The sequence below is a fragment of the Gekko japonicus genome, unplaced genomic scaffold (genome assembly GCF_001447785.1).
Source record: "Gekko japonicus isolate JY-2015 unplaced genomic scaffold, Gekko_japonicus_V1.1 scaffold4139, whole genome shotgun sequence".
In the NCBI taxonomy this organism is placed as follows: Eukaryota; Metazoa; Chordata; class Lepidosauria; order Squamata; family Gekkonidae; genus Gekko; species Gekko japonicus.
The window spans coordinates 52,949-70,325 of record NW_015174375.1 but is presented as its reverse complement, the minus strand read 5'-3'; the positions used below and the strand labels follow the sequence as shown (position 1 = coordinate 70,325).

General features: G+C 43.7%; 1 protein-coding gene across 1 annotated transcript in view; it reads left to right on the top strand.

Annotated features, from left to right (window-relative positions):
• Window positions 1-11,321: 11,321 nt before the first annotated feature.
• CTDSPL (CTD small phosphatase like) overlaps window positions 11,322-17,377 on the top strand; it is a gene marked incomplete at its 5' end in the record, with an annotated part of 40,522 nt that continues 34,466 nt past the window's right edge. The window contains one exon of the mRNA XM_015424350.1: window positions 11,322-11,476. Within this exon, the coding sequence (XP_015279836.1) occupies window positions 11,322-11,476 (155 nt within the window). The remainder of the gene's footprint in view (window positions 11,477-17,377) is intronic.

The following is a 17,377-nucleotide window of genomic DNA, read 5'->3' as shown; positions in this document are numbered from 1 at the left end:
ATTTCATGGCTGCTGTCACAGTCTGCGGTGATCTGGGATCCCAGGAACGTGAAGTCTGTCACTACTTCCACGACTTCCCCTTCTATTTGCCAAGGAGTGATGGGGCCGGATGCCATGATCTTAGTTTTTTTGATGTTGAGCTTCAAGCCCACTTTTGCGCTCTCCTCTTTTATTCTAAGCAAAAGGCTCTTCAGGTCCTCTTCACTTTCTGCCATTAGAGTGGTATCGTCTGCATATCTGAGGTTGTTGATCTTTTCCCCAGCAATCTTAATTCCCGCTTGTGATTCATCCAGGCCAGCATTTTGCATGATGCAAATCCATATGAATTTAATTCCAGGTCCTTTTTTTAAAATAACATTTTTATATTTTTACAACAAACACATCAGACAGACAAACAAAAAAAGACATAAAATGGGGGTTACAAAGAGTTTCCAGTTATATCTGTTACAATATCTGTATAAATCGTTTTTAATCACCACATATTCAATCTATGTTTACTGCATTATGTTTCAGACGAAATTCTAGACTATCTCAAATATAATATTGTAAGACTTTACTGTTCATTTATTGTATTCTTCCCGAATTGACAACCATCAAATGCTCATATTAAAATACTATCATGGAATATCACAGGATGGAGCTGTAGAATGAAAGATCCTGCTGTTAAAACCTATATATCAAATTTTCATATCATTATGGTTCAGGAAACTTGGGTCAAAGAGAGCATTTGTCTACCTGGTTTTGTTGTTTTTGAAGTGAAAAAAAGTATAATAAATTGTTTCTTCTGTGGTTAGTCACAAAGTTCCTATACTCTAAATGATTTTTATTTAAAATCCCTTTAATGCATATTTGGAAGGAATGTCGCTTCTGCCATATGGAAAAGTGGAGCTGTGTAATCAGCTTTAAAAATTGTTTTGTTACTTAAAGAAGGAGTCTCTCTGGTAGGCCAAGAGTGGGGTGAGCTGTTTATGGAGTGGTAGCAAAATGTTCTCTGGAAAGAAGACAGAAGGGAAAGGAGATTGTAGTGCTTACCAAGTACTTTTATTTGGAAGCTTCAGCCAAGAACTCTTAATAAGTGAATCTTTTAAGTGCTTAGCTTTTTTTTTTTCCTATATAGAGTATGGAATAATGAGGTTCTCCCCCCCCCCCATTGTGTAGCTGTTGATTATAATGTCAACTTGGGCCCTTGGAAATTAAATCACTCCGAACCTCAGTCTTGCAAACATGTACATAGGATAGGAAAAACAAAACACCGTGCCAGCGCAGACTCAGTTAGCATTAATGATTGGTGCAGAATTGCAAATCCGAGTGGCGTTTCTGCCTCATTGACTGTCTCAAGGCAAATGTTAATTCATAAGATAAACGTGGCTCATGGGTGGCACCAGTAAGGACACCACTGAAGGGCTACAAGGAAAGGCTGAGGGACTTGGGAATGTTCAGTCTGGAGAAGAGGACGTTGAGGAGGGACAGGATGGCTCTCTTTAAGTATTTAAAAGGCCATATAAACCAAGCTTGCTATTCCTGTTTGGTCCTTGAATCTGTTAAACATGTTCATTGTGATGTATGCTAATTGGCTGCTCACCCTCTGCCTATATGTATGGACTGGTAACTTCCATTTCAGTGTGTCTGAAGAAGTGTGTGTATGTACACGAAAGCTTAAACCGTGAATAAAACTTTGTTGGTCTTAAAGATGCCACTGGACTCAAACTTTGTTCTGCTGCTTCGGACCAACACGGTTACCCACCTGTTTGAAAGGCTATCACTTAGAGGAGGGCAGGGAGCGGTTCCTGTTTGCAGCAGAGGAGAGGACTTGCAGGGGCAGGGGGAAATTGGGGGGGGGGGGGGGGGGGTTACAGTAAGGGTAGTTCAGCAGTCGAATCGGCTGCCTAGAGAGGCACGCCCAGGGAAATGCTGATTTGCCACTTCGTGGTCCGGGAGTAATTTTTCTCCAGGCCATTTTGGCCGGGGATCCTGGAGGTTTTTTGTCATCTCCTGGGCATGGAACAGGGGTCGCTGGAGGTATGGGCGGGAGGTATTTGTGAATTCCCTGCATTGTGCAGGGGGTTGGACTAGATAAGCTGTCATTTTAATGTTGTTCTAATTGTATTATACTAACTGACGTAAGCAGCCCTGAGCCCGTTTATGGGAAGGGCAGTATATAAATCAAATTAAAAAACTAAAATTACCCTGGAAGTGCTTTCCCACTCTATGATTCTAGGTGGTGAGCTGCGTCTTGCTTGACAGTCTTCAAGCAGTGGCTGGATGAACACTTGTCAGGGGTGCTTTAAGTTGATCCTTCATTGAACAAGGGGTTGGACTAGATTAGGCCCCTTCCAACTGGACGACTCCAAGTCATCGCTTTTCTCTTCCTGTGCTATATGCCTATCGTATTGCATCCTCACTCGCTCCGTGATGGCTAGTGGGCCTCAACATATCCGATCTAGTTGTTTGCAGCTGCATCGGTAAATATTTATTTTTTGATGCCAAGGCAAACTTCTGAATGTGGCTGCAAACTGGAGGAACGGGACTCTATACAGCAGAGTTCCTCATTTTTTTGGATTCTGCTTTCACCTAATATGCTAATGAGTTTCTGCTATTGGGTGTGGCCTATTATGCTAATGAGTTCCTGCTGGGCTTTTTCTACAAAAAAAGCCCTGGTTATAACCAATATTTTCCAGGCTTTCGAAGGCCACGTTCAGTTGACTTTGTGACCCGTCTAGAGCAGTGTTCCTCAGAGTAGGAACCATTTCAACCCCAAAACGAGTAGCCGTGTTAGTCTGTCTGGAGCAGTAGAAAAGAGCAAGAGCCCAGTAGCACCTTAAAGCTGAATAGGCTCTGGCCCTGGGTCGAGGTTAGGCGGATGTCTTTTGGGCCGGGGATTGCCAGAAGACCAAGATGGTGTTCAGATGAGCGTGAAGTTCTTGGGGGGGTGGGCATATGGGAAGAGTCGGTCCCACAGATATGATGGTCCCTGACCATATAGGGCCTTAAAGGTTAGTCAAAAGGTAAAGGTTCCCTTACTCGAAAGCCAGTCGAATCCGACTCTAGGGTTGTGGTGCTCATCTCCGTTTCAAAGCCGAAGAGCCAGCGCTGTCCGAAGACATTTCCGTGGTCATGTGGCCAGCATGACTAAACACCAAGGCGCACGGAACGCTACCTTCCCACCGAAGCGGTACCTATTTATCTCCTTGCAGTTTCTTGCTTTCGAACTGCTAGGTTGGCAGGAGCTGGAACGAGAGACAACTCGGCAACTCGGGTCTCGAACTGCTGAACTACCGACCTTCCACAGCCTGCAGTTCAGCGTCTTACCATAACCTTGAACCTGATCTGGTACTCAACTGATAGCCAGTGCAGCTGGTGAAGCACTGGCTGAATGTGCACCCACAGAGGCGTCACAGTCAGGATGCGTGCCACTGCATTTTGCACCCGCTGAAGTTTCCGGGTCAGATTCAAGGGCAGTCCTGCCTACAGCAAGTTACAGTAGTCTAGCCTGGAAGTGACCATTGCATGGATCGCTGTAGCCAAGTTGCCAGTTGCCTGACCACCCGAAGATGGTAAAAAGCTGACCTGGCAACAGACGTGGCCTTGGGCCTCCATAGGAAGTGAGGCATCCAGAGTCACATCCAGAGTCACTCCGAGGCTCCTCACCATCGGTGCCAGCGTTAGTATCGCCCCGCCAAGGGTCAGAAGCCGAATTCCTGATCCTGTCTCCCCACGACTCAGATACAGGACCCCTCCATCTTAGATGGATTCAATTTCAGCCAGCTCTGCTGTAAATCAACCAGCCAATCATCCTCTGTTTCCTTTTCAACAGTTTTTAAAAACGTAACTTGGAAACTGTGAATTCCATGCACTCACTTTTCAATGAGCACAAAGTTTTGTTGGAATAAAACCTGGTAGAATAAGAACTGGTGTTTCAATGTGCGCAGCAGAAGTTGAAGTGTGAGACCCGTAACTCCTAAGAATTTGGGTTAAGACACTGAACACGGAAGGTCGGTAGTTCAGCAGTTCGAGACCCGAGTGCCGCATGACGGAGTGAGCTCCCGTCTCTGGTCCCAGCTCCTGCCAACCTAGCAGTTGGAAAGCAAGAAATTGCAAGTAAATAAATAGGTACCGCTCGGGTGGGAAGGTAACAGTGTTCCGTGCGCCTCAGTGTTTAGTCAAGCTGGCCACATGACCACGGAAATGTCTTTGGACAGCGCTGGCTCTTCGGCATGGAAACGGAGATGAGCACCGCATCCCTAGAGTCGGATTCGACTGGCTTTTGAGCAAGGGAAACCTTTACCTATCAGTACTCGGCAGGTGAAAACTTTTTTTTTTGTTCTTTTGGTGTTCGCCTAGTGAGGCCTCCTTCCTGCGTAAAGTTTTAATAGTTGTTTCTATATTTCAGCTCTGGTTTTAATTATGTGTATTTTCGGTTGGTTTTTAAAGTGTGATTTTACTAGATTATGTTTTAATTTGTTAGCCACCTCGGTAGCGCTGATGAGGGTAGAAGGCAGGGTATAATTTTTGTAAAATACATAGAAAGTTTGTAAATATTTTGTAAAAATTATTAAATGATTTTTTTTTTTGCAATTACGGGGGAGGAAAAGGTGAGAGCTGCTTTATTTTGCCCTAGAGTAGTATCAGGAGCAGTGTCCACATGTCGATCGAGGCTGTGTGTTGACTAATCATTTCCTTGGATGGAGACAGCAGTGTCAGAGCAAACACGGCTAAAGGCAACTTTTTCTTCTTCTCCCGTATTAGTTGAACTCAGGAGCACCTTGTCAAATGGCTGAGCAATACAATCAGGCCAGACAAAAGGAATTAACTTGTTTACTCAGTGGGTAATTAAACTGGCATTAACTGGTCCCTGGTTTACTTTGTGAAGTGAATACATGTTAGCTCTTGCAAACAGATTATGCACGTGCAGGAAGGATGTACCTGTATTCACTGTAGCATGAACAGGGCTATAGATGACTTTAAAACTGAATTAGACAGATTCACGATGACTAAAGGGAACCTCTCAACACCAGTGTGAGGGGGCCTTGGCCAGTTTGGTGTAGTGGTGAGGAGTGCGGACTCTAATCTGGGATAACTGGGTTTGATTCCCTACTCCTCCACATGCAGCTGCTGGTGTGACCTTGGGTCAGTCACAAGTTCTGTCAGAGCTGTTCTCTCAAGAGCAGTCCTCAAAAGAGCTCTCTCAGCCCCACCTACCTCACAGGATGTCTGTTGTGGGGAGGGGAAGGGAAAGGAGATTGTAAGCCGCTCTGAGACTCCTTCAAATAGCGAAGGGCGGGGTATAAATCCAATCTCCTCCTCTTCCTCCTCTTCTCCTCCTTCTCCTCTCCTCTCCATTTGTTGTCCCTGATGGGTAGGTGATTGGCAACTGTGTGGAATGGTAGACTATGTGGACCATGATCGGATCAAGCATGACTCTTCTCATGTTCTTAGATCTCTGTGGCCACATATTAAAGTTAAAGTTAAAGAAATAACTTGGTAACATATAATTAGTAGTTTTCAAACTGCATTCAAGGGTGTCTTGGGGCTTCTGAGAAGTGTCTTGGGGCTTCTGTTGTGGGGTACCTGTTGTGGGGAGGGGAAGGGAAAAGTTTGTAAATATTTTGTAAAAATTATTAAATGATTTTTTTTTTTGCAATTACGGGGGAGGAAAAGGTGAGAGCTGCTTTATTTTGCCCTAGAGTAGTATCAGGAGCAGTTGTCCACATGTTGATTGAGTTAATGGCTGTGTGTTGACTAATAATTTCCTTGGATGGAGACAGCAGCGTCAGAGCAAACATGGCTAAAGACAACTTTTTCTTCTTCTCCCGTATTAGTTGAACTCAGGAGCACCTCGTCAAATGGCTGAGCAATACAATCAGGCCAGACAAAAGGAATTACTTGTTTACTCAGTGGGTAATTAAACTGGCATTAACTGGTCCCTGGTTTACTTTGTGAAGTAAATACATGTTAGCTCTTGCAACCAGATTATGCACGTGCAGGAAGGATGTACCTGTATTCACTGTAGCATGAACAGGGCTATAGATGACTTTAAAACTGAATTAGACAGATTCACGATGACTAAAGGGAACCTCTCAACACCAGTGTGAGGGGGCCTTGGCCAGTTTGGTGTAGTGGTGAGGAGTGCGGACTCTAATCTGGGATAACTGGGTTTGATTCCCTACTCCTCCACATGCAGCTGCTGGTGTGACCTTGGGTCAGTCACAAGTTCTGTCAGAGCTGTTCTCTCAAGAGCAGTCCTCAAAAGAGCTCTCTCAGCCCCACCTACCTCACAGGATGTCTGTTGTGGGGAGGGGAAGGGAAAGGAGATTGTAAGCCGCTCTGAGACTCCTTCAAATAGCGAAGGGGTGGGGTATAAATCCAATCTTCTCCTTCTCCTCTCCTCCTCCTTCTCCTCTCCTCTCCATTTGTTGTCCCTGATGGGTAGGTGATTGGCAACTGTGTGAAATGGAATGGTAGACTATATGGACCATGATCGGATCAAGCATGGCTCTTCTCATGTTCTTAGATTTCTGTGGCCACATATTAAAGTTAATGCTTAATACAGAAATAACTTGGTAACAGATAATTAGTAGTTTTCAAACTGCATTCAAGGGTGTCTTGGGGCTTCTGAGAAGTGTCTTGGGGCTTCTGTTGTGGGGTACCTGTTGTGGGGAGGGGAAGGGAAAGGAGTTTGTAAGCCGCTCTGAGACTCCAAGTGAAGGGCGGATAAATCCAATCTCTTCTCTCTCTTCTTCTTCTTCTTCCCTAATGTGTGCCCTAGAACATGCCCTAGAATCTTTGAACTGAGCAAGAGTCCTGTGGCAGACTCACAAAGGTTCCTCAACAAGATGCCAGTGTGGAAAGTGTTAAATGAAGGCCAAAAAAAGTAGAAAACCACTGATGAAAGCAGTGGTCTCTCTGTACATGATACATAATATCTAACTCAGTAATATCCAACATGGCTCCTCCAGCCAATGTGCTTCCTGGTGAACACTTCTGTCCTCCCCAGAACGAAGAATTAGTCCTGACTTCCCTCTATCTCAGGGGTGTCAGACATGTGGCCCGGGGGCCGGATCAGGCCCCCGGAGGGCTTCTATCAGGCCCACAGCAGAATTGGCTGTCTTCTGCTGCTTCTTCCAGTTCTGCCGCTGCCGTGTCATCATAGGTTTGCAACTTACAGATACACACCTGAACAGCATACTCAAGATCGCAACAGCACAAACATTTTGATGCAGTAATTCAGAGCAAGAGGTGCCAGTGATCAGACACTGTTCAATAAACAAAATATTGCAGAGAGTGCTGACGTTTTAAGCATGCTTTTAAGTTTAAAAAACCACCTTTGTGTTTGTGTCCTTTATAAAGTTTCTATCTCCGCTACCTGGCATTACATTTTATGACACACACGGCCCCGGCCCAACAAGGGCTCATTTGTGTCAGATCCGGCCCTCATAACAAATGAGTTCGACACCCCTGCTCGATCCGATTTGGAACGTGACTTGCTTTAGAAAAGTCCCGGTGGCAATACCTTTGTCCCTGTAGAGATCACCGTTTCAGAAATAGGCGCCTTTGTTACAGAAGGACTCTCGTGCCGGAACTCACCAATGTTTTGCAACTGGTCTTAGCTCCCCGACCCCATGGCAACTATTTTGTAGTTGGTGACATTTCCACTCCACCGTGGCAGCCATTTTTACAGTGGCTCACCCTACCTGTTCTCACAGTCCAAAAAATGCCCACAGTCTCCACAAAGTTGGTGGTGTGGTGGAAAGTGCTGTCAAGTCACAGCTGAGAGTCGTTCAGAGGTGGCTTGCCATTGCCCGACTCTGCACCACACCCCTGGTGTTCCTTGGTGGCCTTCCATCCAAATACTAGCGAGGACCTTCTGAGATCTGACGAGATCGGACTAGCCTGGGCTAATCCAGTTCAGAAACAACAGAAAGCGCCATGTATAAACATACAGTATATGCAAATAATGCATAATAAAAATATTGTGTGTAATGTATTAAATAAGTATAATCATATTATAGGTATTTACACAGGGCTCTTTTTGTAGAAAAAGCCCAGCAGGAACTCATTAGCATAACAGGTCACACCCAACAGCAAAATGCATTAGCATATTAGGCCACACCCCTGACAGCACCGCTCATTAGCACATTAGGCCACACCCCCATGTTACCAGAAGTGTGGTCATCCAGCCACACCCACCTTTCCCTTCTTATTCTGTTTACCTTGTTTGTTGTCAAAACCCAGGGCTTTTTTTGCAGCAGGAACTCCTTTGCATGTTAGGCCACACACCCGTAATGTAGCCAATCCTAATGAGTTTCTGCTGTTGGGTGTGGCCTATTATGCTAATGAGTTCCTGCTGGGCGTGGCCAACTCAGGAGCCAGACGGAACTCCGTTTCTGTGTGTTCCTGCCCCAAAATAGCCCTGTTTACATACATATATAGGCAATCAGATGCACAATCAAAGTAACAAGGAATATAAGGGGCCAGTCCAAATATTCTCGCTATCTAAATAGCTAGTTCTGTGCAATGTAATCCAAAAGTAGTATTTTATCTCAGAACTTGCTGCTATAGAAGAGACGATTCAACAGTCCCACCATGGTAGGACAAATAATCCTCACTGCCAGACAAGCGATCCAAAGACTTCCCAGTTGACAAGCCATTTCCAGCCTTCATTCTCAAGAATATATCATGAATTGGAACCAATCTCCATTCTCTTAACCAAACATTCTCACTTTCCCCATGGGATTAAGGTTCTATCCAGTTGAGGACACCCAGTTATAGAGACTCCTGATCCAACTCATGAACCATTCTGAAAGACTCCTTTTTTATCCCCAAGGTAGAAAAGAACATTGTTTGATGGGGAGTGTGAAATATAACTGCTTTGGAATTTGCTCCCTGGAAAAGTTGGTCACAGGCCCTTAGTGAGTCACCAGGTTGACTGTGTGCATTATCATATGTGTTATTTTGGAAATAGCAAATCACTTCATTTCCCTATATTCACTTTTTCCTTCCCATGGACTGTTTTAATCATAAACTGTTTCAGTTTGTCTAGGAGACTGATACATCAGGTTGCATTTTCTCCTTCCCCAGGTTTTTTAACCTGGTTTAGCTTCTGTGTGATTCCTTGTGACAGGTGTTACATTTGTGGCACGGGAAAACCATACCACGGTTGGTTTGTCTGAGTTGGTGTGTACCAAAGGCTACTTTGGGGGGAATGAAATTTATTTTTATTTTTTTGCTGTCATATGCGTTCTTGACTTGGAACAGATTTAGTCATGGCATTTTAGCAGGTATGGTAGCTGCAAGAATTGTTAATCTCTCTGTCTTCTTCATAAACAGGATCCCAAGAGGTCCTTAGACTAAGATAAAGAGTTTGCACCCATTGGAATTTTTTTCTTTGTATGACTGATCCTCATGCCGTAATCACAAACTGCTTTTAAAACTGTATCTGAAGACGTGTGCTTTGCACACAAAAGCTTATACCTTAAATAAAACTTTGTTGGTCTTAAAGGTGCCTCTGGACTAAAATTTTGTTCTGCTGCTTCAGGTCAACATGGCTACCCACCTGCTTTTAAAACTCTCATTACTGTTGAAGAAAAACTTAATTTGACGCTCTTTCCGGCCTGTCTCATGGGACTAATTTCCCAGGTTTTTGGAGCCTGGACAAAATATCAGAATGGGTCACGCAGATCACACCTTTGGGAAGACCAGTGCCCTTAAATAAACTCTTGGTTGCATGCCTCTGAGCCTTAAAATCTGTGTCTCAGCAAAGGAGATGCAGAGGTCCAAATGATTCTCATATCTGCAACACAGGATGAACTAACATATGATATCACATTGCCTGTTGTGACAAGCTAGTGGTTCCTGGTTTCTTTAATCCCCCATATAAGAAATACAAGAGCTTTATAGTTGTCTTCATAGAGTGTACTACATTTCTTTGTAACCATAATTCCTAGATATTTAGGTTTTTTTACAATCTGACATCTGGTGATTTCTTGTAACTTCTCTTTTTGTTTATCTTCCAAGTTCTTAGTTATAATTTTAGTTTTTTCTACATTTATTTTGAAGCCCGCCACTTCTCCATACTCCTCAATCTTATCCATCAGTGCTCCTGCTGCTTCCATTGGGTTTTCAAATATTAATGCCACATCATCTGCAAAAGCTAGTATTTTAAAGTGTTCTTTCTTTACTTGAAGTCTGGTTATTTTACTCTCCCTTCTAATGGCTTCATTCATAACTTCGAATACCATAATAAACAAAAGTGGGGATAAGGGACAACCTTGCCTCGTACCTTTCTGAATCTCAAAATTATTTGAAAGCTCTCCATTGACTATCACTTTTGCTTTTTGTTCACTATATATTGCTTGAATCATAGTGATAAAACTTTCTCCTGCACCTAACATGTGGAGTGTCTCCAGCATAAAAGTCCAGTTTGCTGTATAATGTCTGAATGCTTGTATGAGTCTGTTTGACTTAGCGAGTCCAGTTGTGTCTGGTCCTTTGGGATGTACTTTACCAAACACTGTAGTGTGGAGCAGTTTAACAGCTTCCAGGAAGAGGTGCAGAAACCACTCCCTTGGGCTAACTTAAGACTAGTCCACTGGCCTACTGGTAAAAAGGCCAAATGTACACATACCTAACATGTGGAGTGTCTCCAGCATAAAAGACCAGTTTGCTGTATAATGTCTGAATGATTGTATGAGTCTGTTTGACTTAGCGAGTTCAGTTGTGTCTGGTCCTTTGGCATGTACTTTACCAAACACTGTAGTGTGGGGCAGTTGAACACATAAGTCCTAACTTGTATCCCATTGGAATAAGTAGAATGTTGACTATGAAATTATACACTATGTTAAAGTCATCTGGACACAGTGGAATGGTCTGCCTTAAGAGGCCAGGGAAAGGCTCTTTCACTCTTTCTGCAAACTATGCAAAACTGAATTATTCATGAGGGCTTTCCTACCCAGGCAATGGAGTTGCACTGTACTAAATGATTTACAAAGTTCCTGGGATAAATTAATAGAGGTTGTGGTCTGTACTGCTGTCCGGTAGCTTGCTGTCGGCTGGATCCTGCTCTGTAATTTATCTTAACTTAATGTCACGCTAACAATTTGCTTTGCTTCAGTTCTGTTTTTATGTTTCCGGTTGGTTCCACAACCCAAATCCTATTTCATTGTTTATTGAATGCCCCGTCCTGTTGATTTTATTGATTGTGTGTAATCTGCCTTGAGTCCCAGAGAGAAATGGCAGGCGATAAAGAACATAAATAAATAACTTGGTTGTTAGACTAATGAGCACTTTCACCTAACCCAAACGTTGCTTTTTTTTCTTTATAGTGTCTCAATGTAATCTCAGTTTGAAGAAGCAGAGGAGTCGAAGTATCTTTAGCACTTTGTTCTGCTGCTTTCGGGACTACAATGTCGAGTCGCCATCTCCCAACAGCATCAGCGTCCTTCCTCCACTGGTGGAAGAGAATGGCGGGCTTCAGAAGGTGAGCTTCTGTTTGTTTTGGAGTTGAGAACAAATGCTCCCATTGAAGCTGTGTACATCTATGACTTCTGCTTATTTCCACACGGAACTTTTTTTTCCCCCAGGGGAAATGCTGCTAAGTCTAAAAGATAAAGTGCTTCTCCTTTTCTCTTTTGCATTAATATGATTACTCTCAAAGGCTTCTGGGGTTATCTTGTTACTAATTGCTTGGCAAACATACATTATGACAGACAGACAGACATATTTATTGCATGTGGCCAAAGGCCGTCGCAAAAGGGAATTAAGAATATAGCGGTTAAAAAGTCAATCATAATTACAGGAATGGTTTTAAAAATTATTAAAAGCAAAATGCAGTTAATTAATTACAAATATCAGTATACAATAAAATTATGAACCCTGAAGATATATCCGGTTATTCATCAGATTCATCTACTGAAGCAGCGGTCTTAGCCCTAATTTTCCTTGCAGCCAAGGCAAAAAGTGAGACTCTATAGGTAACAGATGGATCGGTATCAGATAATAAAAAGACCGGTTTATCCAAGTCAGAGGCAAAGCTTTGTCCCATTAACAGATTGTCAAGAAATTTAATTCTGACTTCTGTATACATAGGACAGAATAGCAGATAATGAAATATGTCCTCTGGAACTAAAGCACCACATATACGAACATGTAGAGCCATTGGTGTTTGAGAATATCTTCCCATGAGCAACGCCGTCGGCATTGTCTGGAAACTTAGGGAGGTGACTGCATTTCTAAGATAACATACATTATGGATAAAATGTCTTTGGTCCCATAAAGACATTACATATGTAGCCCCATCACCAAGACAAGAGTCTCCAACCTTTGGAGCCTGCGGGCACCTTTGGAATTCTGAGACAGTGCGGTGGGCGCAGCCACAGGATGGCTATCAGAAAATGACCGCTGCAGGAAATGGATCCAGCCACAGAATTGGCTGTCACAGCCAATGCTCCCTCTAAACTGTGGAGTCTTGTGAGCAAAAATTCTACTTTGTGAGCTACTGGCATTAAAGTTTTGAGCGAGCAATTTGGCTACGGCATAAATTAGTTTGCTCTGGAGCCATCCTTCCTGAGCGAAGACAAAAATGTGTGAGTCAGAGGCTAAAAAACTGTGAGCTAGCTCACACTAACTCAGCTTAGAGGGAACACTGGTCACAGCTTGCTTTTTCAGTCACACGGTGAAGATAGATCCATGTGCTGTGGTAGCTGTTGCCAAAGCAACGTTTTTAAAAATCTGCACAGCCTTGCTGGGGGAAAGCCCCACCTGGTGGGTGCCAGAAAAGGTGTTGGTGGGCAGTCAGGTGGTCACAAGCACCACATTGGGGAACCCCAGCTCTAAGCATGGCGTGGATCTTTGAGCCCCCTTCTCCTCCCTGTTCTTGATTGGCTCTAGTTGTAACTCACTGTAATGTCTGAATTGGGAAAACAAGGATTAGGCTGAACCAGGAATTGCCTACAAACCGGGGCTAGGAGTGGGTTTGCAGCAGGGGTGAAAGCAAGTTGGGTATGGGCTGGTACAGTATCCCAGTAAGGAAGTGGATGAAGTCGTATCTCCCATCTTCTGCTTCAAACTCCCACACAACTTCATCATATACATAAAAGTTACTCTTTTTATTGTTGGGAAAATCGTGGTGAGCAGGGTACCTATATACACTGCTGGTGGGAATGTGCTGTAGTAAGGAAATTATGGAAACAAGTACTGAACCAAATAAAGTCTCTCACCGGCATCTCAATACCAGAAAAACCAGAGATAATTTTATTGGCAAGACGTTAACACACTACCCTCTAGGAAAGCACTGATTTCTGTACTCCTAGTGGCAGCTAAAACAATGATAGCATCCAAATGGAAAGAGGCCGGACCCCCACTCATTGACCAATGGTATGCCGAAGTGCGGGAACACTTTATAATGGATAAAATTTCATCAGGTATCCAACAACCCGACCCTCATGCAGCATACCAAGATTTCCTTAGCAAATGTTGGCCGGTGTCAGAAAGACTAGATTGTAACCCAGACGGTAGAAATTCATTTATATCGCATGATAGTTATGAATTTATGAAATTATAGTTTATAGGGTTGGATGGACACTGTTTCTTGTTATACTCTGTATTATGTTAGATTTGTTGTACTGATTGAGATGTATGGAACTATGGTGGTGGTTGCTGTTGTTAATTTAAGACTTCACTCTTCATCACTGTTATTGATATACATTGTTGTTAATGTTAATAAAATTAATAACATTGTTAAGAAAAAAAGCTCCTCTGAGACAGGCAGTACCAGTAACAGATTTTAAATTACTTTTCTCCCTGGTTCGCAGGCCATGGTTTTGTGGCAGTCCCAGTTGACCCAACCATAGTTTGCCTATTGCAGGTAACAGAGAGCAAAGCCGCAGGACATTGCCGTTCCCTCCGACCACTAGTGGATTGATTGAGTCTTCTTTCTGCTCTGATGAGGGTCATGCCTGATCTTACTCACCACAGGCAACTAGTCAGCTGCCCAATTATGGATGTTCTGGACTACACTCAATGTTCCCTCTAATTTTTTTTCTCTTACTAAGAGGAGCAGTTCACACCCTGAGCAGAATATTACTACTGTAATCTTAATATGGGCCATGGGCAGTGCAAGACCCTGTGCGGCTCCAGACTGCTGCTGAGCGGGGCTTCCTGTGGTAATGAGCAGCCGCTCACGCACACAGCTTAGAGGGAACACTGGTTATAGTGCATACCTGGTATCTCTTTCTCCAGTTTTCCTCTAAACTTCTGTGCCAAATACCCCGAGTAATTTCGATCTAACGTTTTAAAGAGTAGCTCGAGGGGTTTTGCCAGAACAACTTCTGAAGAAGAAGAGATTGGATTTATACCCTGCCCTTCACTCGGAGTCTCAGAACGGCTTACAGACTCCTTTCCCTTCCCCTCCCTACAACAGACACCCTGTGAGGTAGGCGGGGATGAGAGAGCTCTTTCAAGAACTTCCCTTTCAAGGGCAGCTCTGACAAAACTATGGCTTGCCCAAGGTCATCCAGCAGCTGCATGTGGAGGAGTGGGGAATCAAACCCGGTTCTCCCAGATTAGAGTCCGCACACTTAACCACTACACCAAACTGGCTCTCAGAAGGAGAAGTGTATATGTGTGTACACACAACCCAACTAGATACATGTGCAGAACATGGCCGCATACTTTCTAGGGCAGTAACCGAGATCTCCAGTTATGGCTGTGGCGTGTACAGAATTTTGGTGACGTTGGCTGTGGAAGAAAATACAACTCCTGCAGACTTTGACTAATAATGTGCAATGATAAACAGAAGTAGTTTAGCTCTTTCCCAGATTTCAGGAACTAGTGATAATGTCCTAGAATATCTTATCTAATAAAGTGGAGTAAGCTGTGTGGCTGGCAAAAATATGAATCCCATGAAGCCTTATGCAGAATAAAACGTTTGGTCCATCTAAAGTAGCATTGTCCACACAGCCTGTCAGCGGCACTCCCAGATTTCATGGAGAGACCGGGCTTTCCTAACATGTGCTACTTGTGAACCTTCCCCCCCATTTCCTTTTTCTTTTTCTACTGTAAATGCCAGGGGTTGAACCCAGGATTTTGTGCAGTCACATATTGTGTTCTGCCACTCAATCACAGAACTTGCTGTTTAATGATACCATTTTCACACTTGGATAGAATGATTGGTTTTTCCCCTTACAGCAGCCTGTTTGAATGGATGATTAACATTACTTCCAGAATAGATTCAGGTGGATAGCCATGTTGGTCCAAAGCAACAGAACAAAGTTTGAGTCCAGTGGCACCTTTAAGACCAACAGAGTTTAATTCTGGGTAGAAGAATCAAACTTTGTTGATCTTAAAGGTGCCACTGGACCTCATACTTTGTTCTGTAGAAGAATCAAACTTTGTTGATCTTAAATGTGCTACTGGACCTCATACTTTGTTCTTTCACTTACAAAAGTTTAAGGGCCCTCCGCCTTACCCAAATTTGTAGATTTTTTTTTGTCCTGCCAATACCAAGGCAAGCTGCCAGAAGGCCTAGCCCACCTCAGCCTTCCTCCCTGGTTTTGTTATCCTGGTGAGGCGATGATAAACAGGTTTGGGGGCCCTCGGAGATCTGTTCAATTTGGGACCGGCCTTGGACTACATGGGCAAAAACGTCTTTTCATCATAAAAGCTGGGAATTAACAATAGCTGCTATAGGAGAATAATTTGGAAATCAAGCTCCTGGATTCCCTAATGGTAAATTAACACAAATGTAACCCCATGGCAGGTGTTCAGTGAATGTTGTAAGAGAATTAGCAAACACAGAAGGGATTAACTTTTTCTACGTTTGAGTCTAAAATAGACTCAACTGTGTTTAATTAGGATAAAGTCAAATTTAAGTTTAGGGTCATTACTGGAGAAATTCGGATTAAGAGTTCAGAGTAGAGATTAGGACACTTGATACCCAAATCCTCCAAATAGCTCATGTCGCCATTGTGCTTTAAGATTCAAGCAGCAAGTCTCTCCGTATTGCCCCCCCTTTAAGGAAGAAAAACATTTAAAGTACGCTTGAAGTAATTAACACTAATCCGGCATAATTAATATTACTAAAGTAACACCAAGGACTCAGGTCTCCTAGGCTCTGTTGCAGGGTAAATTTCATTGGTTGCTGCCAGAAGCATAACAGACAGCTGATTCTGTGCAACTCTTGGAGTAACTCCTTTGCACATAAGAGTGCGCTTGCATAACGGGTTTATACCCAAGTCCCTGCAGCAATTCGATGAACCAAAGGTGGAAGTTATCCAGGAATCTCTCCTTGCCATTGTAGACCAGCAGGGGTCAAATCCAGTCCATTCCAGTGAAACATCCTCTTCCTACAGGTGAACTTGCAGTAGCTGTGCCAAGACCCACGATGCAGGCATCGCACTGGAAGGCTTTACAGCTGGGGTGTCGAACACATTTGTTACGAGGGCCGGACCCGAGATAAATGAGACCTTGTTGGGCCGGGCCATGTGTGATATAAAATGTAATGCTAGGTAGCAGAGATATAAACTTTATAAAGGACACAAAGATTTTTTTTTACTTAAAATAAAAACACACTTAAAACATCAGCATTCTTGCAATATTTTGTTTATTTCACAGTGTCTGATAACTGACGCCTCTTGCTCTGAATTATTGCATCAGAATGTCTGTGCTGTTGCAATCTTGAGTATGCTGTTCAAGTGTGTATCTGTAAGCTGCAAACCTACTTCTGATTTATTGACATTCAGCACAGAAATCTCATGCTCACAGTTCTGAGTCTAGGATCCAGGGGGAAACATGAAATGGCTGAGTGATTGAGAGAGTCTGGCGAAGTAAGCTATGATGCAGCAACACAACTGGAAGCAGGAGATGACCAGATCCAGTGCGGGCCTGATGGGAGCCCTCCGGGGGCCTCATCCGGCCCCCAGGCCACATGTTTGACACCCCTGCTTTACAATGTGTCTAGTACTGTGATTCTTTGAATTCCCCTTCGTGTAACAGGGAGATGCAGTTCAGTGGCATGACAGCTCCACGTGGGTACCAGTCTTCTGTATTACTCACCTTTTTCAAGTACGAGGGGCAGCCCAGCGGCGGTCTCTGCTCTTGCTTCTGGGAAGTTATTGCTGTCTGTGGACAGTGTGACAAACTGTTACATGGGTGTAGACCATTAACTGGTGTTCATGTAATGGAATGGTCAAAGTGGGGCATCTTTAGGCTAGTCTGATCTCATCAGATCTTGGAAGCTAAGCAGGGTCGGCCCTGGTTCATTCTTGGATGGGAGACCACCAAGGAAGGTCACAGCGCGGAGGCAGGCAGTGGCCGGCCACCTCTGTTCGTCTCTTGCCTTGAAAACCCTATGGGGTCGCGATAAGTCAGCTGTGACTTGACG